The following is a 25,090-nucleotide window of genomic DNA, read 5'->3' as shown; positions in this document are numbered from 1 at the left end:
TTTTATGTTTTAAAGCTATATATATTTAAAAAAGAGATGGTTTTAACTTTATAATAAAAAAAAAAATCAGAGTCCGGTTACTTTTTTAAGTTTAAAAATTTTGTAAATCAAATCTTATATTTAAGCAATAAAAAAACACGTAAAAATGACTGAGTCTCATGAAACCAAACTAAAAAAATTATGCAGAATATGTGGAGAAAGTCTAGATAATGATAGTGTTCTTTTAACAAAACATATTTTTAGAATAGAGTTTTGTTTTTTTATCCGTATCGATAAGGACCACCCAAATATGCATCCTCAAAAAATGTGTTATAGATGCTTTTCAATATTAAGAAATATTGAAAAAGGTTCAAACACTGAATTAAAATTAAGATCTTGGCCTGAAAATTGCAATGCAACTGAATGTGTTTGCTTTAAAGCCAATAAAGGAAGAAAAAAAAAAGAAAAAGATAAGTGGAAGACCTTTAAGTATTAGTTATAATTAAATATTTGGACTAGACATAAAATAAATAACATACAATCTAAACTTTTACCTCAAGCAAAATTTAATCTTAAACTGCAAGATATTAACTGCATCTTAAACCCTCATGTGCATCTTTGTGTGTGTACTATTTGCTATGAAATTATGCATAAACCGATTATTATAAAAAACTGTCTTCATTCATTCTGCTCACCATGTCTATTACCACTTATCATTGGCAAACTAATATCAAAGACAAAATGCCCTAAATGTTCTTTTTCAATTCCAAGTGATGGGTTAATTTCATCAACCAATGTAATTGAAATGATAGAAAATTTGCAAGAAGTATGCAAGCAAGGTTGTGGTAGATTGTTTAAAGTCACACAACTGCCAGAACGAAAGAATCATCAAAAAGCTTGTCAGACAACTCCGATATCAAGTTCAACAACATTATCTATACCATCGTCATCAACTTCACAAATAAACTTTTCAGATATATTTGCATTGGATTCAACAAGTGTTATACCAAGAATTACACAGGCCTGCAAAATGAGAGTCATAACTTCCTCTCTGGAATTTGATAGCTGATTCTAGGGTATTTTGGTGCGCTGATTACGAATATGTACTTAGTTTTTCTCTATCACCTCCAGATTTTTCAAAAAAGGCACAGATAGAAAATAGCAAAAAAACAGAAGATTTCACATAAAAAAATATATATTTAAAACAGAACATTATTTTTAACTTAAAAAACTACTAAAATATAATAACAACTTAACACTAGTCTAAATAACATTTAAATTTCATTTGTGGAACCTGGTCCTTTTCTCCTGGAAGCTTCGGTTGTGCGATTTTCGCTTAAATTTCCGGTTTGGATCGTCGCGCTTCAATAACCAACAATAGTCCGCCATCATGTTGGTATTCCATCTTCCTTGATACCGGACTTCAAGCTCTTTCAAATCTTGGTGAAATCTTTCGCCTTGTTCTTCGCTAACGGCTCCTAGATTTTCTGGGAAGTAATCAATATGAGAATTTAAGAAATGAAGTTTAATGCTCATATTACAACCCATTACACCCAAATTGGAAATCATTTTGGCCACTATTTCTTTATAGTCGGAGCTTTTATTGTTCCCCAAAAATTTTGTCACCACTTCCTTAAATGACTGCCATGCTTGCAACTCGATATCATTAAGTTTTTCATCAAACTTTTCATCCGACATTAATTTCCTAATATCAGGGCCGACGAAAATTCCTTCTTTTGCCTTAGCTTCTGATAAAGATGGAAAAACTGAATGCAGATATTTGAAACCTTCCCCCTCTTTATCTAAAGCCTTCACAAATTGCTTCATTATACCCAATTTGATGTGCAATGGTGGCAGTAAAACTTTTTCTCTGGGAACCAAACTCTGTTTAAGTACGTTTTTGAATCCTGGGGTTAGTTCAGTTCTTGGAGTCCATTCCTTTTTGGTTCAATGATGTTGTTTATCCCGGCTATCCCACTCGCAAAGAAAGCACGTGTAACGGGTATTTTGTATGACCACCTTGTTGGCCTAGTAGCATGCTTATGATTTTCAAATCTCCACACAACATCCAACCGTGTTGCTCATAAGCTATATTAGTCAAAAGCTTTTCCAAATTTTCATAACATTCCTTTAAATGGACAGAATGTGCAACAGGTAACGAGGCATATGTATTGCCATTATGCAGAAGAACTGCTTTCAAACTTCTTTTTGAGGAGTCAATAAACAATCTCCACTCGTTAGGATCGTATTCAATGTCGTACATTTTCGTCAAGCCTGGAATATCTTTACAGAACACTAAATCTTCATCTTCAGCGAAGAATGGAAGAAAATCTTTTTCTCTGTGACGGTACCATGAAAATGAAGTAGGTGCCAGCATATTTCTTTCTTTTAATCGTGATCCAAGGAGTTCCGCTGCATCTTTGGGAAGATTCAAATCTCTTGTCAAGTCGTTTAAATGTGACTGTGAAAAGAGCTGACAAGCGTCAGAATCTCCATGAAATTCAGGATCAGATTGGTGTACATCCTCTTCCTCTATATCACAGTCAGAATTTTCAATTTGTAGAGCTGGAACCGGGGGCTGCACCATTTTTGAATCGCCAAATATTGCAGGCGTAACTGATGACACGTTTGGATAGTTTATATCCCTTTTATTTTTTGAATTGTATCCAGTTATGTCACAACAACAAAAGTAGCAATCTTTAACATGGTCGTTAGGCTCTCTCCATAGCACAGGCGAAACGATTTTGAAGCTATTTTTCTGTCCTTTTGACCACTTGCGAAGTTCTAATAAACAAGTCGTACAAATTTTATGAGGTGCCCAAGTTTTTTCTTGGTTACTTAAATCGAGTCCAAAATAACTTTTATAAATATTTTTTACAAAGTCTGTAATACTGTTTCGTTGTTTTATCACCATAAATTTCCCGCAAATATAACAGAAACAATTAGGAGAGTTTAAACAACTTCGCGATGCCATTTTAAAGTTTATGTTGCAAGATGCGCACTTCAACTGTTAAATTTCTAAATCAGTGCGGGTACTTATACAAAAATCCTTTGGTTTATCTTAATTACACCCTTTTCTAATAATATTCACAACAATTAGTTAATATTACCAAATCATTATGTAATAATGAGCTCATTACTAAATTAAGCCAAAATGACCCGTTTTTGACATGTTTAATGCGAATTACTAATACTTATTATGTAGTCATTAACAAATTACTAATTGGCGTTAATTTCTATGTTCCCTTACACTAATTATATGAAATAAAAATTGAGCTGAAGTAAGTTAATAACGTTTTAGACATTTCAAAAGGTAGGCGCTCAAACATTTTAAAGCAAAATCTTAAATATTCCATATCAAAAAATCCTGACGTGATGGATTTTTTAAATTATTTTTCTCGTAATCAGCACATCAGAAACTATAAAAAACGTTACTCAGATTTTAAAGAGGAAAACCATTGCAGGCCTGTGTTATTGAAGATGCTGCTCTGCATGTAATAAAACAAAAAATGTCTCAGACAACATCCAATATAATTGAATTTCCGACAGATGGACCAAGGGTAAGACTATCTTTATAAAAACAGAGACTGTAAAATTACTATAACAAAACAAAAATGCTTTTATTTTATAATAGGAAACTATAGTATGATTTTTTGAACATTTGAATTAAATTACACAACATTTTAGCCCTTATGCTTTACATCAACACCAATAGCCTACAAAGAAAGTTCAGATGTATGTTTACGCACAATTCGCAGACGACAATTACAGCTAAAACATAATATGAGCAAAACATGTGGAGAAACCATCAGTTCTACAATCAAGCAAACTGCTACTCTTTTTTACTCTTATTCAATATTTTTAATAGTTATTGATAATAAAAAAACACATTATTCTAGGTGGTTGAAAAACAACAATGTAATATGTGTTTCTAATGCAAAACAAAGAAATGTGGCTAAGAAATGGTCATGTGATGATCTTATTGTTAAAAACGCTCCATTTATGGTTGAAAAAAATGATTCAAAAGGTTCTTATGAAATCAAGGAATTGCCATGTGCATATATCGAAAATCTACAAGGACATATAACATATGTACTAGATAGACTAGATAGGTACAAACAAATCTTTTTTAAAAAATACTTTAACATACTACAATTAAATTACTTAAAAATACTACAATAAATTAAATGCAATACTATAAAAACAAAAACTAATTTTTCTTGTTTTAATTTTAGCAACAACCTCTTATTATACAACAAGATTAAAGACAATGAAATCCATATAAAAATAGGAGGTGACTATGGAGGTGATTCATTCAAAATGTTTTATCAAGTAGCGAATGTGGAAAAGCCTAATGCTAAAACTATTACAACAATATTTAATATATTTGAGGCAAAGGATTATAGTACAAATTTGAAAATTTCATTGGCAAGATTTACATCAGAAATTGATTTGTTGCAAAAAATGATTTGGAAGTAAGAACATATTACAAAAGATAATGGGCACATATTTAATACAGATTTCTTTAAAAAAACTCATCTGGGCTAGATAAATGCAGCATGATTTATTTTGTTTTCTTAACACAAACTTGTTCAATTACTTTAGGTAGACACTCATGCCTGTTTTGCAACATCACAAGTCAAGGAATGTCAAATCCATTTAATGATAACATTGAAATGCGATTACTTAAGACACTGGACTTATCTCTAGCAAAATTTAACAACCATGGTGCTGATCCCAAGTTTGCCAAGTTATGTGACAATGTTATTGACCAACGGTTGTTCAATGTGCCACTTGATCAGGTGCTTTGCTTTTATTCATTATTCACATTATTTTGATTTTATTTATTAGGCATTATTCTCAAATTCACATGAATAATCGTAAACAATGTAATACAATATTGTTTACGTTTTATAGAGTTATTGGTGGGCTAAGTATAAATGGTGGTGTATGCAATTGTAAATGATAATATAAACTTTCTTGTACTATTAGATAGGAGTTCCTGCTTTACATATCTCACTTGTTATATACTTAAAGTTTTTCAACATGTTAGAAGACTCTTGTCACACAATTGACATAAAAATTGCAGGTCGAATGGCAGTAACCAACCAAACGCTTGACTGTGAGGAATTTAATGCATATATAGAGCACCAGCACCAAATAAATCAACTTCAAATAAGTATTCAAGAACTTGAAGATAAAAATCGTGTTATAACAGAAGCACTTGAAATGCAAATACTTTTTAACCCTGAAAATGAAGAAAAAATTAAGTTAGTATTTGAACCTCACCTGATGCACTTTGATAAGAAAAAAAAAGAACAGGTAACTACTTTAAATTTTATTATTTACTAAAAATATTTAATTTAGATTGGTAATTAAACCCGAAATAATACAGTTGAGAATCTTATACATTGGAATATCTAAGTTTTGTTTTATTGATTACATTTTTTTGAATTTATCTTAAGAACATATTTAATCATAGATCTCAGAACTGAAAATACTCCTTGAAGCAAATCATATAAAGAAATCATTTGGGCCACTTGTAAACAAACTTGATAACATACTTAACTCATTAGGAGTACAAAGACAAGCATATCACGGGAAAAGTTTTGTTGGTAATCATGTTAACAAAATGTTAAAGGTAAAATAATCTAATATATATTTTCTAAATTTATAAAATCTACTTTTTACTAAAAACAAAGTTTATGTAAATTTAAATTTACAATACAGTATAAAACATCTATATATATATGTGTGTGTGTGTGTGTGTGTGTGTGTGTGTGTGTGTGTGTGTGTGTGTGTGTGTGTGTGTGTGTGTGTGTGTGTGTGTGTGTGTAAGTGGAATAGATGGCTAATACTAACATTATTAGATATAACTAGATACATAATTAACAACAGTTACTACATATAATACATATTTCACAATTATTTTATATATTAAATTAGGAGAAAAGTATCCTTGAACTTTGCAACTCCATACCAAACCTTGTAGTTGAACTTGGGTTTAATGACACTGATATACACAGAGAAACTGTTAAAATTTGTAAAAACTTCGAGGTACTCTTCTCTAAATTTGGAGTATGTCACAAGCTTATTAACTCCTGCAATCAGTTCAATGAAGATAACAAACAGGACCTTGGTATGCCATATGTTATGATTTGGGAAAACACAATTAATAGAGAAAATCATTTTTGTTGTTTGATCTTTATCTTTGTTTTTTTAAATCATTGTGTCAAAACTTACAGAAAATCAAATCAAAGATTTCATGAAGTACTTCCGTGAAAACTGGCCAAACGCTTCAATCACACCCAAGCTTCATATGGTGGAATACCATGCATTACCTTTCATTAGAAAATGGGGAGTAGGACTAGGTACTTATGGAAAGCAAGGTGGAGAAAGTATTCATGCTGAAATCAACCGCATGAAGAGAACCTACTGCCATATGAAAGGACTACATAGATTAAAAAGCATAATGAATGAGCATTTCATAAAAAACAAACCAACTGTAAAAAAATACCAAAAAAAAGCTCAGCCAAGAAAAAGAAAAATTGTAGATACTAAAAATAATCCGATAAAATACTGCAAAACGACTTAAAGAAAATAAATGGCAGCATTAAAGCCTGCATAATATTTTTGTCAGTATTTTTAACCTTTCAATTAAAAAGAAAACTTACCAATCTTTAAAAGCATTATACTATCACAAAAAAAAGTAACCGGTTTTCGATTTTTGCTTTAAATGATTCACAAACTTTTACATTTTCAAAAAAAAATCAAGATAGTCACTAAAAAATTTAAATTTTTAGAATATAGACTATAATGTAAGCACAGGTTAAACTCCGCCTAAAAAACAGCTAAGTTTCACTTTAGTCCCACTTCTATTCTCTTTGTAAAATTATTTAAATGATAGCTTTAATGACACATACCATACCTAAAGTATTGTTTTGATATCATTTCTTATGGATTTTTTAGAAATACCTACCAATAAATCCAATTTGAAGTTTAGGCAATTTTATAAGTTGTTCTCTGTTAACTTGCGAACATTGTTGTTTACCAACATTTGAGCAAAATATAACACATGCACATGATAAATGCCCATTACTAAACCACCGTGAGTGCAGATTATCAACAACTGTTCCATTTACACAATCGAAATTAGGCAATCTTACTAATGGTGAAATATCTAAAAACCCTTTAACCACATTAACACAAAAAAAATCTGTATTGCTTCTACAATTCATACTAACATCAGAAAATGGATAAGTCATACAAGACCCCCTGCCTTTTGGAACTCTTTCCCCTCTAGAAGAACACCAATGGCAACCATTGTAACCATTAAATTGCCTGCGACAAAAAACCAGAGCTCTTGCAATTGTATCACATGAAAAAATAGATACATGAAAACACGAACATTATTAGATAAGAGTATACCATTAGTGGATAGGTTAGTAAAAATATCAACAAGAGATAAAAATAATTGTATATTTGGTTTTTTAAAACCTGACCAGAGACCAAAAAACAAAATATTAGTAATTTGCAATGAATATGGAAAACTATGAATGGATGCTAGCAAAGGCCACAAGGACCACTTTGATGATTTGAAAATGGGAACTCCATCAGTATTAACAACAAGTCTAATTGTTGCTTGCCCATTTTCTTCAAGATCTGCTAAATGTATCCAATTGTTATCGCAAGTATTTTTAAGCTGTTTGTTTATGTTTAAAATATGAAAAAAATTGCATTTCTTATGAAGATAGGATGATGTAAAATATTTCAAACATTTTGGACACTGCTTATTAAGACTTAAAGCAACTTCACAAACATCACAAAAGAAAACTTTTTCATATAACTCTTTTTCCTTCTTAAAAAACTTCAAAAACAAATATTTAGATGTATGCAAAACACTGTGTGGCAATAAAATAGTTAAGAGAGTTAACAACGCCTCTAAGGCTTCGTTGGACAAATTAAAGCGCAAAACAAAAGTCATTATGCATAAACATGCATTAGAGACATTTATCTTTGAGCCAGGATACAGAGGTGGACTCTCTGAACTTTCATTTTCATCAAACTCATCATTGATTGTTTCATTTTTTGGTTCACCTAAGTCAGATAAATGATCCATAAATTCATCGTCAATAGAATCATTGTCATCAAAGGTGCTCTCATTCTGTTGTTGAGCACAGTTAACTTTTGACATCCTCCAACGTGTTGTTCTTGGAATACTTACTTCACCTGATTGCCATTTCTTGTAGCAACCAATTCTAGGCATCTAAAATAAGAGGCAAGCAGGTAAAATTAAACTTTAGTTAAACAAGATTAACATCAGAAAGAGAACAAGAAAAACTATTGTACTTAACCTAATTGTGCTTAAATAACAATGATGCTTATTTCACAGCTAGTTCTTTAGTATATACAATACAAACTATACTTTTATTTGATGAAAATTTTTTTATCAAGTGTATGATGTATATATAAATATCAAATGCATATATATATGTTAAATGAAGGTATTTAAGCGGTATAAAATTTTATAATTTTATTTAAATTTTATAATTATTCAGAAAATTTAATATTCTTTTGAAAATTATAAAACTTACAAAATATCTATTCTGATGAGTCTTAATTGATGAAATTTTCTGATGAGTCTTAACTGATGAAATTTTCTGATGAGTCTTAATTGATGAAACACAGTGTAAAATGAAATAAGTTTGATAAATGATTTTTACTTGTATATATATTTACGTGTATATATATATATGTATATATATATATATATATATATATATATATATATATATATATATATATATATATGTATTTGACATATTTTTGAAAAACTTTTTTTTTGAAATTATAAGGACCCCTTAAAATATTTTTTATTCCAAAAAAATTTTAAACCTAGTGTTTTTGTATTAGATAGAACACATTTAGGGGGTGGGAACAAATTATTTTCAAAAATGCTGTTTTTGGGACACCCTAATACACACACACACACACACACACACACACACACACACACACACACACACACACACACACACACACACACACACACACACATATATAAATCAATCATTACCTATTATGTTCAATAATCTACAATAAAGAAATTTATAATAATAAATTTTTTTGAAATTATAAAGTTGAATATGTATTCGCTTTAATAAAAATTAACATACTGAACAACATACCTATGGTTTTGGAAATTGAGTAGAACTTAAAATAATAGAAACTGAAACTGTAGGGTAAAGTGAGGTTAACTGGGTACAGTTTTTTTTTGGGTGATGTAATTGTAACAAATTACTGCTTTTCAATATTTTTTCTGTTCATAACTATGAGAATATTAATATTCCATCTAATAAATTCAAATGAACTAGTTAATATATGCTGTGGCCTTGTAAATATTGCATTTTTTAGACATGTGTCCCGTGGCCCAGTTAACCACAGTGACGGGTTTAACTGGGCCACCCTATGGGGTTGACTGGGTACATACTAGTGAAACTACAATAATATTAGTTTTTATTTTGATAATATATTTAGTTAAGAAAGATAGAATTAATAAACAAAATAAACGTGATAACAATAAAATTATACAATAAAAAAAACACAAATTAGTGAAAAAATACACCTTCGATGTGAAAAAATTGTATGAATATTTCAACTATTAAACATTAATAAAATACTATGTTTACATAACAATGGAATAATTGGAAAAATCGAATTGAAAGGAATATAAATTGGAGAATCGTCCCGTTTCTCCGTGAAATAGAGGAGTTGGCAATTTTCGAACAATATCGGATGCAGGAACGAAGGTCAGCTCCTCATCTGTAATATAAAATTTTGTTGTCCTATTTTGATTTTTCAGCCACTTAACGCTAAAACCATCTTGCGTTTTCGAAATTATTTTGGCAATATAGTGCCTGCTAGACTTTTTCTTAGCTCCGTGCACCATAAGGGTCTGCGTATCGAAACATATCGTATTATGATACGATACGATAAGGTATCGGAATGTGCATATCGTAAGTTTTTTTATATTACGATAATATCGTACCCAAAAAGTTTGCACGATAAAGTTTCGATATTTATCGATTCATTACGATTTTATCGGTCAATTACCTAAATATCGTAACTCATACCGTAACTCAAACGATAACGATACTTATCGATTCATTTCGATATTATTTTTTCCGACTAAAAAAATAATTTTTTTAAAAACCTAAATACTGTCATAAAATTGCTGACAAGTGCACTATTTAATGTAAAAAAAGGAAATAAACAAAACTTTCTTTGTAATTTTGATTTTTTAATTTATTCAAGACTTAAGTTGAAGCAAAAAACAGCTAAAAACAAAAAATAATTTTTTACTTGATAAATTGTTGACGTGACATGTTTAACACGTTAAGGTTTGTGCCTGTGACTTAATATAAGAAAAAGATTAAAATTTAATCTCAAAGTCAAGGTTTATTGAAATCACTAAATCACTATATGGCAAATTTTATAAACTTTAAGCAGTAAAATAAACCAATGACGCCACTAAGGCAATGAACCAATTTAAGTTAGTCATCCATTTCAACTGCTGATGTAAGAGTTGAAGTAGGAAGTCCCTGACTTGAAGCAGCTGAATTCTGAGAGTTATTGGTAGAAGCCTCTTCAAACAATTCCTCTTTTTCATCCCGACTGGTTAGAAGCCATCTTTTGATCTGGACCTTAGGGTAGTTTTGCTGAATGTACAACAATTTTTCAACTTGTTCAGGCTGCAATTTTGTTCTTTTATAAGAGACAATTCCACCACCGGCACTAAAAGCTCTTTCTGAAGATGCTGAGGAAGCAGGTACACATAGCCATTTTTTAGCAGCTTGAGCAAGGAGAGGAAATTTGTATTTATTTGCTCTCCAAAATTCCAGCACGTCCACACCAACAACCCCTGGAAGTTTTTGAAATATTTCCCATTCAGTGACAATGTCCGACTTTGGAGGTGGAGCCGGACCAGAATAGGAAGTCATAAGTGCAGGAGCTTCTTCCATTCCAACATTATAGAAAGGATCATCTTCCGAAACATGACCTTGGACTTCAGCATGTAACCGTTCATTAAATAATGTTGTTGCAGCAATCCATTCCTGATAAGCATTGGATTGAGTAATCAGTGCCTCATAGGCTTCATCAAATCCACCCAGTTTTTTCAGAGCTCTTCCCTTGTACAAGGGATTAAGCAAGTTGGCAACGGAGTAAAAAAGGTTTTGACAACCAATGTCCGGAAAACGAACATCCAAGTTTTCCACCAGCTTTTGGTGAAACATTTGTGCTGTTGGTGATCCCGCACCAGCCTTGATGAAATCCAGGCATTTGTGCCTCAGTGTGTAAATGTTTGAGATAACGAGGTGAATACTTACTTCTTTGTCTGCAGAGAAACATTCTGAAATCTCAGCAACTCTCCTCAGAATAGGCAAAATTTCGTCATAAAGATTGAATTCATCTTCTGAAGGAATGACTGGAGCTAGTTTGGTGTCATCTTTTCCAGGAATGTCTCTAATGGAGCTGAGGATACGACGCATTTTTACAATGCTTTCCAACATCATAAAAGTTGAATTCCAGCGTGTTTTCACAGGAGTGATGATTTTCACAAATTTCAACTTATCCTTGCTAACAACATCACTGTCATCAAGCAACAGCTTTAGCTAAAAATTAAAATAGAATTATAAGAAACATAACATAAAAGTTGATTAGTACTATTTACTATAATAAAAAACTGATATTAACTATGTTATGTTTTTACTTTTTAAATGTTAACATTTTATCAGTTGAAAAATTTTGTCTCACAAAGTGTACTAAGAAGTTTATATTGCGCTTGTATTGTATTAAACTATAAACTAAATTACTATAAAAGCAAAAAAAGATGTTAAACTAGTTACCTCTTTTTTAATTCTTTGCTCAGACAAAGATGACTTGTGGCATCTTGAACTTAATTCAGTTGCTCTTTGGATTGCTTCGTGAAGATCCAAACTGTCAAAACCTTTTGTTTCTTTGACAGTTGCTTCAACTGCCAAATTCAAAAGATGATCAGCACACAAAAGAGATGCATCTATAAAATTGCACTTGTTAATTGCCGCCTTCATACTAGCGGCTGAATCATGGACACACACAACGGACGAAACTCCATTATTTCCGGCCAACTCTGAGACATTCCTGAAAAGCAAAGTAAAATTAGTTGTTTGCTTTTTGATGTTTTAAAATATAAACAAATACTTTTGTTGTTATTTTAGATATAAATAAAAGTATTAATTTGTGACATTAACTTTAAACTAAATGGCGGATTTTGCTTATCTAAATAATTCAAACGATTAACTTAATTTACAGAAATTTTAACCTAATAAAAATTAAATACTAAAACATACTTATCCAGACGAAGAGCAATGGCTTCAGCCGTATGTCGTCCGGAAAACGGAGAAACTCCAATCACAAACATCCTTAATCGGAAGCCTTCACTCACATAGTGCAATGTACTGGCTTGGTATGCATCATTGTTTCTACTTTGCCAGAGGTCAGTTGAGATTGCAAATCCAGCGGTCTTTGGCAATTCCTCCTTTAGAATGTCATCCACACAGATTTTCACATTTTTGTACAACAACGGCAACCTAAAGTTAAAATAAAAAATTATTGGTATTTCTCATTACATATCAATTTGGTTACCAACTAAGATAACCCAAAAAAAAATTGGTGTGGATTGGTCTTAAAAAAGTAGCTTTTTAAAAAATTTAGTTCTCTTGGAACTCCCATTGAATTGACTCCCCACAATAAAATTTTATTTAAAACAATTAAAATTTTTCGTACTTGAACCGGGAGTATGTTGTTGCAGCCTTCACATTCATTTTTGGGTTGCAGTAGTGAACAAAATCTTTAAAAGCTTCATGCTCAACCAAAGAGAATGGCAAATTTAAACGGGCCAAAAACTTGACAATTTCAATGTCTCCTCTGAGCTGCTCGTTGTCTTGTGGCTTGTATTTGACCCAATGCTTTAGATTTTGGACCTTTTCTGCTGATGGTCCGGAAAGTCTTCCTCGTTTAACTCTACTGCTCAACATTAATGGTGTCTTATCATCTCGGACCTGCTCATAAGCCTCGTCTTCATTGTAGGTCTAAAAAAAATATGAAACCCATTAAAATACCTAATATTGAAACATTCATCAGAATTTATCAAAAGTTATTGATATTTATCGTTAAATCTTGTTAAATCTTGGTATTGTAATAGTTATAATAACTAACACATATGAAAATAAAAGTTAATATTTAAATTAAAAAAGTAAAAACGTTTGTAAACTTTATTGCACCTGTTTTAACTCATCAAAAGCAACATGGCGATTTTCCTCCAGGGCTGCAAACTGAACAGGATGCTTCCTTGTCAAATGTGATCTCATGCCAGATGTGTTCCTGTCCGCCAACTTGCAAATTGCAAAACAATACTTGCATTTTGCAGTAACAAGTCGCTCTTCATCTGGTGTAGTACTGACCTCTTCATCAAAGTGATCCCAAATTTCGCTCCTTGACCTTGGCATTCTTCAAAATGTTGTTCAATTACAAATTTAATACTAATTCAAACTAAAATTTTAATATCTTTCCTTATAAAAAAAATTTATTTTAAGAGCCTAATTATGTACATCTAAGTAATTTAAAGAGTATCCCAAAAACCTTTTCCCAGAGAGTTTTTAAAAACGTTTTTATTACAATTAGCTAGTTAATTTCGGTTCAGTAGAACCGTAATAAAACCGTAACCAAAACCGAAACCGAAGTTTGAGTGAAGCCGAAATCGAAACAATCTGAAACATGAAAGCCAAATCAATATCAAAATAACATGAAATAACTATTTTACTTAACAGTGTCTCATAACTCATTACAAAAACTTATATATTATTCAAATGCATCTATCTATCGATCGATATTGTAGTTTTCTCGCAACACATCGATGAGATGACAACAATATTCTCTTCAAACAAAAACCTATCTTTACAAATTTAGTCCTTCTTTTATACCAGACAATATCCCTCAAAAACGTCATAAAAACCAACAAGATTACGGAATTAATAATTTTGATAGTTGTTACAAACAACTATTAAAATTATTAACATAACGTTCTAACAAATTTCGCAACGGAACAACTTATCTCTATGTATATCTCTATAGAACAATCCAACTGTTTATTTTTTTAAATAAAAACATACCGTTGTGTGACCTAACAAAGTCCTATGCTTTAAGAAAGTCCTAAATTAAAAATTGACAAATTTTGAAGATTTTTGTTATTATTATCAAATATATATATATATATATATATATATATATATATATATATATATATATATATATATATATATATATATATATATTGATAATAATAACAAAAATCTTCAAAAACTCCATAACTATGACATTTTTTTATCATTCAAATTTGTTTGAATAAATAAATATTTGAAAAAACAAAATAGATTTGTTTTTGTAATGGTTTATGGGACATAAGGCATTTAAACGATCAGTATGTAACATGATTTGATAAAAAATAGAACATGTGAAAATATTTCAATATTTGATGATCGCTTAAAGAATGATTTGAGAATAGTAACTTGATTCAATTATCACGTGATTTCAATTAACAATTACTTCAATTTTTGTAATTGATAATTGATTTACCCACAAACGATTAAAACATCAATATAATTAGGAAATCATCATGATCCCACACTAAATAAAAACAAGTTTTCTAAACTTAAAGAAAAAACCTCCCTATAAAAAGTTTTGGTTCATTACAGTAGTAGTTTGAACCGTAATTTTGCCCGAAACAGAATAAGTAAAAGGTTGTTGAAGCAGAAATTTTGAATTCGGTCGAAACCGGTAGCGAAAGTTTCCATTCGCTACAATTAGCGGCAACATTTCAGCTAGAAGCGGACTTTAATAATGAGTTTTAATCGAATAAACCACAATTGTTACGAATATTTAAAGAATAACTTTTTCTTTTTTAAAAAAATAAAAATATTTTGGAGCGCTTACCGTAGTGTGACCTAACAAAGTCCTATGCTTTAAGAAAGTCCTAATTTAAGAAATGACAAGTTTCGTATACATAAAATAAACATTTAAAGAAAAAAATTTAGTTATTTTATCTAACTAGATATCTAGTTTAAACAACAGAGTTATTTTCCGCAAATGATTCTTTTATATATACGAAATTTGTCAATTTTTAATTTAGGACTTTCTTAAAGCATAGGACTTTGTTAGGTCACACCACGGTATGTTTTTATTTAAAAAAATAAACAGTTGGATTGTTCTCCTAACTGCCTGAGCCGTTTTTCACAACTTAATCTAAAAAACGGCGTTAAAAAATAGGCGATTATTATTTTTTATCAATATTTTAATCAATAAATTGAGAAAATTTATTGCAAAATATTTTAACTTAACATTTAGTTAAATCTAATACAAAATATTGTAAAATATCTAATATAAAACAACTTAACATTTGGTTATATCTAATACAAAATTTTGTAAAATATTGAAAAGTTTTGAAAACCAAACGATATTTTATCGGAACGTATCGTACATATCGAAACTCAAAAATATCGTTATACAATTTTTATCGACAAATTATGCGATATTTATCGCTAAAAGCGATAATGATATCGTGCATATCGGAACCCAAACGATATTTTATCGGAATCATATCGTAACATATCGGATATACCAATTCATATCGAAACCCATTATCGTAAAAAATATCGGTTAGTTTCGATATTTCGATAACGATACGCAGATGCTTAGTGCACCATAGCAAGCACGAAATTATAGACGGTTATGGGCTGGTTAAAATCATCCGTATCTTCTCCAGAAGATAATTCTGAAATATCCGATGAAGAATCGGCATACTCTACTTCTGATGATCTTCATCACTGGACTCTATTAATATTTTACGCTTTTCTTTTCTTGGGGCAATGGACTTAGGCTTAGATTTATTTGCACGCATTTGTGCAGCTTCTTCCAATTGCCGTTTCACTGGAGTATCCGTTAAAACAGCAGACTTTCCTTTCTGCTTTGGTTTTCTGTTATTTTTACGCATTCCGGCTTTAGGGAATGGTCGTATTTGTTCCGGAGAAATAAGTTGACAGTCAGTTAGTGAGGTTGGTATTTCTATAGTGGTTGATACTGATGTTGAGGGTAATGTTGTCGATTCAATGGTTGTATCTGAAACAGTTGGATCTGGTCTATCTGTAACTGTTGCAGCTAAAAAATCTTCCTCTGTAAATATTTGGGAATCAAATGGATAGATTCCTGCTGCTTTGAACCCTTGGGAAATATTCCTTGGCGTAAATGCTAACGGAAAAGCAGTCCCCAATAATTCTCCTATGTCATAAATTGTGATTGGAGTCGCAGGATGGTTTGTCATCCAATCATTGCAGGCTCTGTTGTAGTATCTTTTTAAGGGACCGAATACGCTCACATCCAGAGGCTGCAACTTATGGCTGCAGTGCGGAGGGAAGGTCAGCAACATTATGCAATTAGTCTTTGCATAATTCAACGCAGCAATACTTAAGTGGCTCTCGTGGTTGTCTAATAATATCAACTTTGGACTGTCTGTTGTAGGTCTTACGTGATCGACAAAATGTTTGAGGACATCAATAAAAATATCTGAAATCATCCATCCAGATTTTGTTGCTGCACCTTTTGTTCCAACAGGTGCGCCTTTAATCATGTGTTCCTTAAAAAACACTCTGGGAAACAGCAAATATGGAGGTATTGCAGTTCCTGTAGCTCCAACAATACAACATGCTGTAACCAAGACACCTCGTTTAGCTGATGTTGCCTGGCCAACTTGCTTTTGCCCCTTTAAAGCCAAAACTTTTACTGGTTTATGTACACTTGTGAGACCAGTCTCATCTAAGTTAAAAATGTCTTGTGCTTGTAGATTAAATCGGTTAATAACACCTTCTAAATTTGAAAAAAATGCTCCAACATTAGTTTTATTGAAACTAGTGCAACGGCTAAGACTAGTTTGTTCGGGGGTTCTTAGCGCCAAACTCTGTCGTCTCATAAATGAATGCAGCCATTCTATTCCAGCCATTTTTTCTTCTGTCCAATTACATTTCACGTTTTTGTTATTTGCTATGGCAAACTCAAAAGCTAAGCGACGAACTTGGGTAAATGAAAGTCCATGGTGCATGTTGACTGCATCTTGAATATATTTTTTCAATAGCAATTCTTCACTTGAGTTGAAAACGAGTAAATGTTCATTTGATGGTCGAAAATTAACCTTAACTCCATCAGGTGTATTTTTAACTTTGAGCACATACCTGGCTAATGTATTTTTTGGTATCTGATGACTGGCCGCTGCTTTTCTTATCGATAGTTCTCCTTTTATAATTTTTTCAGTTGCCGTTTTTAAAGCATCAATGGAATACGATCTGTGCGTTGTGGTACGTTGACGTTGACGGGGCATTTTAATTTAATTTATTTATAAACTGGAATAAAAAAAAACATAATTAGTTGATATAAATGTTAATTAAATGATTATATTAAATTAATTTTTCATTGGTGGGGTTAAGTGGGCCGTCCCATATAACCACATGAATAGCCGGCCCACTTAACCCCACTATATCAAAATTCATATTTTTACAAAAACTTACCAGTATTTTAAATATTTGCGTAATTTGTGATAATTATTCAAATAGGCACTATATTAAAGTTCAGAAATCAGTTATTAAAACTCACAAAACTTGATAAACACAGATTCTATCAACTTTCTAACGCTGCAGTAAAACAATACATGTGACTTCCAAGAACAACAAATGCTTAATAAAATTTTAAAATGGCTGCCATTTGCATTCAAAATCAGCAGCAAGTAGTGCCACCTAGTGAATCGTTTGGGAAACATCAATAAAAGCGGTGTATTCAAACTGCAGAAGTATGAACAGCCAGTGGCCCAGTTAACACCTGTACCCAGTTAACCTCACTTTACCCTATATATAAAAAAACAACGTTTACTTTATTACAGAAATTGGAAAAAAATCTGTCAAATTTCAAAAAAGTTATGTTAGCAAAAGTTATATCAATATTGAGTTATGAAACCCGCGGCGTTTTCGATTATTGAAAATCAGCGCTAAATTTCCACTAAGGTTTTAAATCACTGGAAATAAAATGACGTTTTTCGTTAAACTTCCAGTGAACTTCCAGCAAAGTCGTAAAATTTGCGGAAAACCCAGCGAACTCGGTAAATTTCCAGTGATCTTTTACATTTCCAGTGAACTTTCACTGGAAGTTCTCTGGGTTTTTTTGTAAGGGCAAAAACATACTAAGCAATGATTTTGGTGACAACAGCAAAATTGAGTACAAGAACGACACAAAACAACAATAGAAAACCGAAGCACTTCACTTTTTGCGTTGCTCAATAGGATCAAAGCAGACTTTTCTTGAATAGAAAATAATTTAAATGTGGCATTGAAGCACATTTATGTTGGGAAAAGTTTAATTTTGGCAACAAATAAAAAGAGTATAAAAAACCTGAGCGCAAATCTCAAAATTTCTTTTTCCAATATTTAAAAGTTTGAATATGATTTCAAGTTAGTCAGTGAATATATTGCAATAGTAAACTATTGCAGTCTAAAGTTTTTAAATAACGCGTTTTAGAAAATAATTTAATTTTCAGAGTATATTATAAGTTATACGTAGAAATTAGGGGCATGATGGAAGCATATATAGTAATATCGACCACAAATAAACTCCAAATATCAGGAAAAATTCTTCATTGCTTTCTAGTATGTTAGGTTCAATATTAAAAACTGTTTATGTCGACTTTCTGCTCCCTCTTCTACACCAAGAAATGCTGGGAAATGAATAATAAATTTTCCGATGTGAACGAGACTGGCATTGTACAAAAGATATAATCTATATCAAACAAATTGATTATGTTTCAAGGAAACTTTGAGTTTTTCTAATCAACTTGTGAATGAAAATGATAAGTTTCTACTTCATGTGAAACTCACTGGGACGCCAAACAAAAGAAAAGATCTTTCTTATGTTTCTTTTATAATTGTTCGGGGCTTGATAACATTTTGGTACGGCTTGTTAATGGCGTTCTAAAATCAAAAATTTCTACATATAATTCTTGCTCAGCCGCATCACATCTACAGACGCTCTTATGCTCTTTAAAAAACCACCCAACTATATCAAGAAGAAATCCAAATTTTTTTTTTTATCAATTTCTAGTAAATAAATGCTTCTAGTCTTTATTTCATTGAGCAAATGGTCAACAGTCCCTTTCAAAACTCTTTCCATAAACCAGCATCTCTCGATAAAACCAGCATCTCTCGATGAACTAGCATCTCTCGATAAACCAGCATCTCTCGATTAACCAGCATTGATATATCTCCATCCATTCTTTTCTATCTTCTTTTAAATTCAATAACCCATTTATTGCAAACTATAATCCCTTTATTCAGTGAGTTACAAGTTAACACTTTATTTTCCTCATGAAAGTAATTTAATTCTAAAGCTGCATCATGAAAGTTAGGATCTTGTAATCTCTTTCAAATGTGGTTGTTACAAACTAAGATCTTGTTCCAAAACCCTAGCAACGTCAGAAAGTCAATGGCTTTTGGAATTTCATGAACACTTGTTCTCCCAAGTGTTTACCATTGTTTAAACTAGAATGGTTGTCCAAAATAGATTGATTATCGAATCAAGAAATAGAAAATGACAAATATAAAAGAAAGACTTTTTGGAAGATAAATAAAAAAATTAATATCTTTTTGGAAGATGAAAAACCCACAAACGCATACTTACCCACTAAGACCATTTCCTAATTTTTTTCTGAACCCAGTTTTATTCATAGAACGATTTTTAGTGAACAAGAAAGGACCCTTGATGTTTTGAAAATACTTAGAATCGTGTTTTTTTTTATACTCAAAGTATAAGTTACAATAGTCTTTCTTTATTCTTCACCAAACTTAAGAAGAGCGATGTCTTCAATTGCTCTGGACATGGGGTTTTTAATTTTTTCTACGTCTTTGGGCATCAGATTTTTATGTAATTTAACGTCATCAATATCTATTTCTTTATCAGACCCGTCTTCAAATTCTTCAGAAGTAGCAGACTTTCTAAATTTAGAATTCTCTGAAGATCTTGTCAACAAATATTTTGATTTTTTCTGCATCATTAGATGTCATAGCAAGTTCTTTCTCGATTGAATCTGACCCAGCAAATGAATAAATATAATGTTCTTTAAGAAGTACAAATTTCACTTCAATCTCGTCTTAGTAAAGAAGTTAACATTTGTGTTAACCCTTAATTACTCGCGTGGTGTCTCATTGACCCCAAACGCTTTAAAATCATTAAAAAACTTAATTTGATACCAAAAACTTTAAAATCAGTATCAATTATGACCCCACGTGAGTAATTAAGTGTTAATATTCCCTCTCATGCGGAATAGAATTTAAATTTAAAACCAATTTTAGCTACTTTAAAAAGTACACATATATGATATATTTATCTTAATGTCTCTTAGATTTGTTAAAATATAAAAAAAATAATACTGACCTCAATAGAAATTTAAAAATTTATCGTTTAAAACGTAATTTAGATATCATTCAAGTTTGGGACAATTTCAGTTCTGTATAACCGAAAAATCAAATACAAACGTTATTCGGAACTTTGAATCAAAAAACAAAAAAAAACAAACAAGTTAACTAAAAAACTTTATAAACAGACTTCAGAGAGACTGATTCTTTTTAACATAGCACAACCTGTTATTCTGCATTTCTTTTTCTTTTTCAAGTACAAAATCGTGCTTGTAGAAAGAGAGCTAAAGACCTAAAGAACACACAAACTCAAAACGAAAGTGTACGTTATTCCTTTCGCATTTGGATTTTTCTTTTTCCTACGCAGTCTTTTAATACAAATATTTACATCTATGAAAAAAAAATTTTATTTTCATTTTCGCATTTATACATTACAGATAGGCTCAGGTATTTATTTGCGCGGCCCTTCAGTTAGCGCCCATGGCACGCTACTCGTCTGGATCAATAAATCAAATAATGCAACGAAGATTAAATAAAAATCCTAGAATATGATATCTTATTTCACCAGTAAGTACAAAGATATAATTCTGAAATTTTCACAAATTTTTTAAAAATGATTTCAGAAAAATACTTTCAGTTTTACTATATAACTGTTATTTAATAAATTCTTTAATGACTTCACTCGTTTTCCGTTAAAATTGACACTTTTAGCAAATTTTATGCATTTGTGCTCAAACGTCGGATCGTTTAAGCACAAATGCATAAAATTTACTATTTACGTGGATTACATGACGGTCAATAAGATTCCATTTGCTCGCAAAAACTTACAAAATATTTACGTGTAAATGCGTCAAAGCTATCTTTGGGAATTTCGGATTACCGGTTTTCAAGAAATTTTTATCACATAACCGGTAATTACCAGTTTTAACAATATTTTTGAAAAATTTTATACTGAAAAAATGTCTTCTCTAAATGATGATCTTCTACGAGTACCTTTGTGTTTCTTGTTTACAAAATTTTGAATTAAATGCATGAAATAAATTAAAGATTATTTTATCAATTATTGAATAAATAATTACTGAATTTAAACCTTTCATAAAATTTATATTTATTTGAAAGATAAGTACTGTATATTTATTAACAGACTGATTAATTTTTAATTCAATAACAAAGAAATATGTTGACCAAAAAGTTCTCGGTTTAGAATGAATTTGCAAAATGTGGTCAAGAATATGCTATGTGTAATTTATGTAAAAAAGTTGTTAAATGTACTGGCGGATCAACTTCTAGGCTCAGGGCTTATTTAACATCACAACATGAAAAGTATTGAAAAAAAAAAAATATATTATTATCTGTAAAAAGGCATAAACAGATGACAAAATTTTTAGAAAGAGAAACAATGGCATCAATTTATGCCAGGATGACTTCAATTGATAGCTTCAGCATTCATACAATAGCTAACTCTCAATTCATTAGAAAATCATGAATCAATCTACACCTTAATCCACTAAAGGATCAGAAAATAATTTAAAAATATATTGGTGATTTTGCAGTGAAAATGAAAAAATAATATAGCTCACAATTTACATGGAAAACACATTAGCTTGGCTGCTGATGAATATATAAGTGTGAATAATCAAAGGTTATTAAATGTCAATGCCCATCCTGAAGGAAAATCTTACAATTTAGAGGTGATCAAAGTAGATAGTAGCCCTTCATCTGAAGAGGCTGAAAAATTACTTTCAAGAAAGTTAAATGAATTTAGTCTTAATTGGGAACAAGTAGTCAAGTTTGGGAAGATGTTACATTGTTCTCACCAATCGTGTTTGGCACATGGATTGCATTTGGCAGTTACTGACTTGTTTTATATGAAACATGTAGAAATAAAAGGTGAAGAGAGGAAGAAAATGGAAGTAGAAGTGGATATGGATATAGAGGAGGAAGAAGAAAATGATGTGGATTCAAATGTACCTTTTGTCCTAGAAGAGACTGAATTGAATCCCAGAGGTTTGGCTCCAGATATTCAAGTTTTTATATCCAAAGCCATAAATTGATACTTTGAACAGTATAATTTTTATTCTTGAGCCATTAAAAGTTGCCTTGAAAAAAATTTGCAGCAGAGAAGCTACTTTGCTTACTGCAATTGGAGCTTTCCAATTTTTTTATCAACAAGTTAGAAGTTAATAACTCCTATCTTGCAGGAAACATGAAAGAAACTGTATTAAAAAGATAAAGAGAAAGACAACAGAGCAATTTTCTTGCTTTACTAATATACTTGAAATCACCCAACTGAGTAAGAAAAACAGATGATCTTCTATCAGTTCCTTCAAGCCTACATTGGTGAAAATAGCTAAAGAAATACTACATCACATTTGCAGCAATAAAGAAGATGAAAATATTAGTACTGCTGACTACAGCTTTCTCACAACAGTTCATCAAATCCTGAGAGTCAACTGAAGCTGTCACTTGAAAATGAGTCAGAACAAACCATTAGTCAGTCTTTTGCAGGTAAGCATAGCAGTTATAAAGAACTTAAGTCATTGTCCAAATAGTTCAACTTGTATAAAAATAATGGGGAAAGAACAAAAAATTTTTAGACTTTATGTTGGCACTTGAAACAATTCCTCCAACTTCTGTTGAAAGTGAAAGAGCCTTAAGTACCGTGATCGGGGGTGACTATGAACAGCGGGGTGAAAATGAACACCAGTACTAGTTTTACTAAATGATGAAGTAGCACATAAAATATAGCCAAAAATTGAAATTTTTTTACTCACTTGCCTTAAAAATAATCTGTTGAAGATAATTTTCGGCTGCCCTCAAAATTATCTTTTCCAGCCTTTTCTCCATCGCATATAAACATTGCAAGTTACGTGGTTAGGGCAATTAACTCACTTATCAAGGAATATCTTAAGAACCCCACATCTAAACGTCATTAAAGTTGGCTCGCATCACGTTCAGGTACATAATGTTTTAATAAAATAATAATTTAAGGTATAGCTTGCCTGTATCCGATTAAAAGCTCATTTTAAAATGATATTTTTTTAAATACGAAATTAGGCTTTTCTTTTTAAATTTTAGGAACTATGCCTCGAAATTACAAAAGAAAGGAAAACAGTCGTGGTTATAAAACAAGCTACACAAAAAAAGACATAGAAACAGCTGTAATTAAAGTAAAAAACCATGGATTTACCATAAGGAAGGCTTCAAAAATGTACAATATTCAAATGCAACTCATCTCTGTCAACCACTAGATGTTGCTGTATTTAGAGGATTAAAGCAGTCGTGGAGGAGTATTCTTTTGAAGTGGAGAGTAGAGAGTCGTATCAAAAGAGCAATCCCAAAGGAACACCTACCTACGCTTTTAAATAAATTGAATAACACTTTGCGGCCAGAAGCTTTGATTAGCGGATTTCGAGCAACGGGGATCTACCCTATGGACAAAACAGAGGTTATAAAACGCCTTCCAGGAAAATATAAAGATCCTGGTGGTAAAGACACCGTAATGATTCTTAACGAATCTGTTTTAGATATTTTAAAAAATAATTTAGGATTAGGCGCAAATCCACCTGCAAAACGCAAACCACGTAGTCCAAAGGTGGAACCAGGTAAAAGAGTTCATTGTTTAGAAAAGTCAATGCCATCAAGTTCAACAGAGCTTAACAACAACACAGATAGTAATTGGTACTGTGCTTTATGTAACAAAAAGTGGGTAGAGTTAAGCAATGATGTATGGATTCAATGCGACAATTGCAGTAAACCATATCACCTCCAGTGTTGTGGCCTCATTTATGATAAAGATTATTTTTATGAGCTCAATATTGAAAATATCAAATTTGTATGCAGCTTGTGTGAATCATTTGAGAAATTGAAGGATAGTGACAGTTGATGTGCTATTTTATGTAGGATAGCTTTGTAAATATTGTGATACATGTAAATATATTAAAAAAACTAGGTTTTAAAAGTAGTATGTTAATTTTTTAATATGAACTGAATTTTAAAAAAAATTGTTCTATTTACAATAAACTTTCTGTTATCTGTAGTATCTTTAACAGTACTTTCCCCCATTGTATTATTGTAATATAGCCTTAATTTAGGATATGAAAACGATGTGTAGTGTTCAAAGTCACCCCAAATCGGCTGTTCATTTTCACCCCGCTTCGGAAATACGTATATACTCGTGTAAAACCAGAAAACTAAGGCATTTACTTCATAGTGTTGATCAGGCTTACAACTTTTACAGAAAGCTGAAAAGTATAATGTTCTGTTGCAAAAAAAATGGTAGTGATTAGGCAAACAGTTTTCTTCCATGATGCAAAAATGTTCAAAAAGCGTTCATAGTCACCCCCATTCACAGTACTGCAGATTGATTTGTTACCAAGAGAAGATCGCAAATGACTGCTACTATGCTAATGTCATTGCTTTCTGAAAGGTTTTTTCTTATATATGAATAAATAAAAAGATTAAAAAGGAAAAAAATATATCTTTGTTAAAAATAACATAATTCTCACTTCTTTTATTTAATTTTTCAGACGGTAAAAACCGGTAATTATTTAAAGAAATTTTTACCGGAA

General features: G+C 31.2%; 2 protein-coding genes across 4 annotated transcripts; one reads left to right on the top strand and one right to left on the bottom strand.

The window, feature by feature from the left end:
* Nucleotides 1-545: 545 nt before the first annotated feature.
* LOC149887197 (uncharacterized) lies at nucleotides 546-8,247 on the top strand. Of its 2 annotated transcripts, XM_090089574.1 has the most exons (9): nucleotides 546-1,004; nucleotides 3,460-3,539; nucleotides 3,667-4,091; nucleotides 4,215-4,454; nucleotides 4,538-4,781; nucleotides 4,972-5,301; nucleotides 5,462-5,620; nucleotides 5,926-6,118; nucleotides 6,225-8,247. In XM_090089574.1, exons 1-9 carry the CDS (start codon nucleotides 626-628, stop codon nucleotides 6,572-6,574), a joined length of 2,400 nt encoding a protein of 799 aa, XP_089945700.1. In that variant the 5' UTR covers nucleotides 546-625; the 3' UTR covers nucleotides 6,575-8,247. The 2 variants fall into 2 exon arrangements, with proteins under 2 accessions (XP_089945700.1, XP_089945699.1); XM_090089573.1 differs by lacking the exons at nucleotides 546-1,004; nucleotides 3,460-3,539; nucleotides 3,667-4,091 and having other exon boundaries at nucleotides 4,388-4,454; nucleotides 4,585-4,781.
* LOC149887196 (uncharacterized) lies at nucleotides 6,697-9,897 on the bottom strand. 2 transcript variants are annotated; one of them, XM_090089575.1, is made up of 2 exons: nucleotides 9,168-9,897; nucleotides 6,697-8,245 (listed from the first exon to the last, which is right to left on the bottom strand). In XM_090089575.1, exon 2 carries the CDS (start codon nucleotides 8,243-8,245, stop codon nucleotides 7,241-7,243), a length of 1,005 nt encoding a protein of 334 aa, XP_089945701.1. In that variant the 5' UTR covers nucleotides 9,168-9,897; the 3' UTR covers nucleotides 6,697-7,240. The 2 variants fall into 2 exon arrangements, with proteins under 2 accessions (XP_089945701.1, XP_089945702.1); XM_090089576.1 differs by having other exon boundaries at nucleotides 9,605-9,897.
* Nucleotides 9,898-25,090: the final 15,193 nt, after the last annotated feature.

Source organism: Hydra viridissima, unplaced genomic scaffold (genome assembly GCF_058129835.1).
Source record: "Hydra viridissima isolate aposymbiotic clone 2 unplaced genomic scaffold, HvirCarnegie_v1 scaffold_6, whole genome shotgun sequence".
NCBI lineage: Eukaryota > Metazoa > Cnidaria > Hydrozoa > Anthoathecata > Hydridae > Hydra > Hydra viridissima.
The sequence above is the reverse complement of the archived record's forward strand: the minus strand, read 5'-3'. Positions and strand labels throughout refer to the sequence as shown.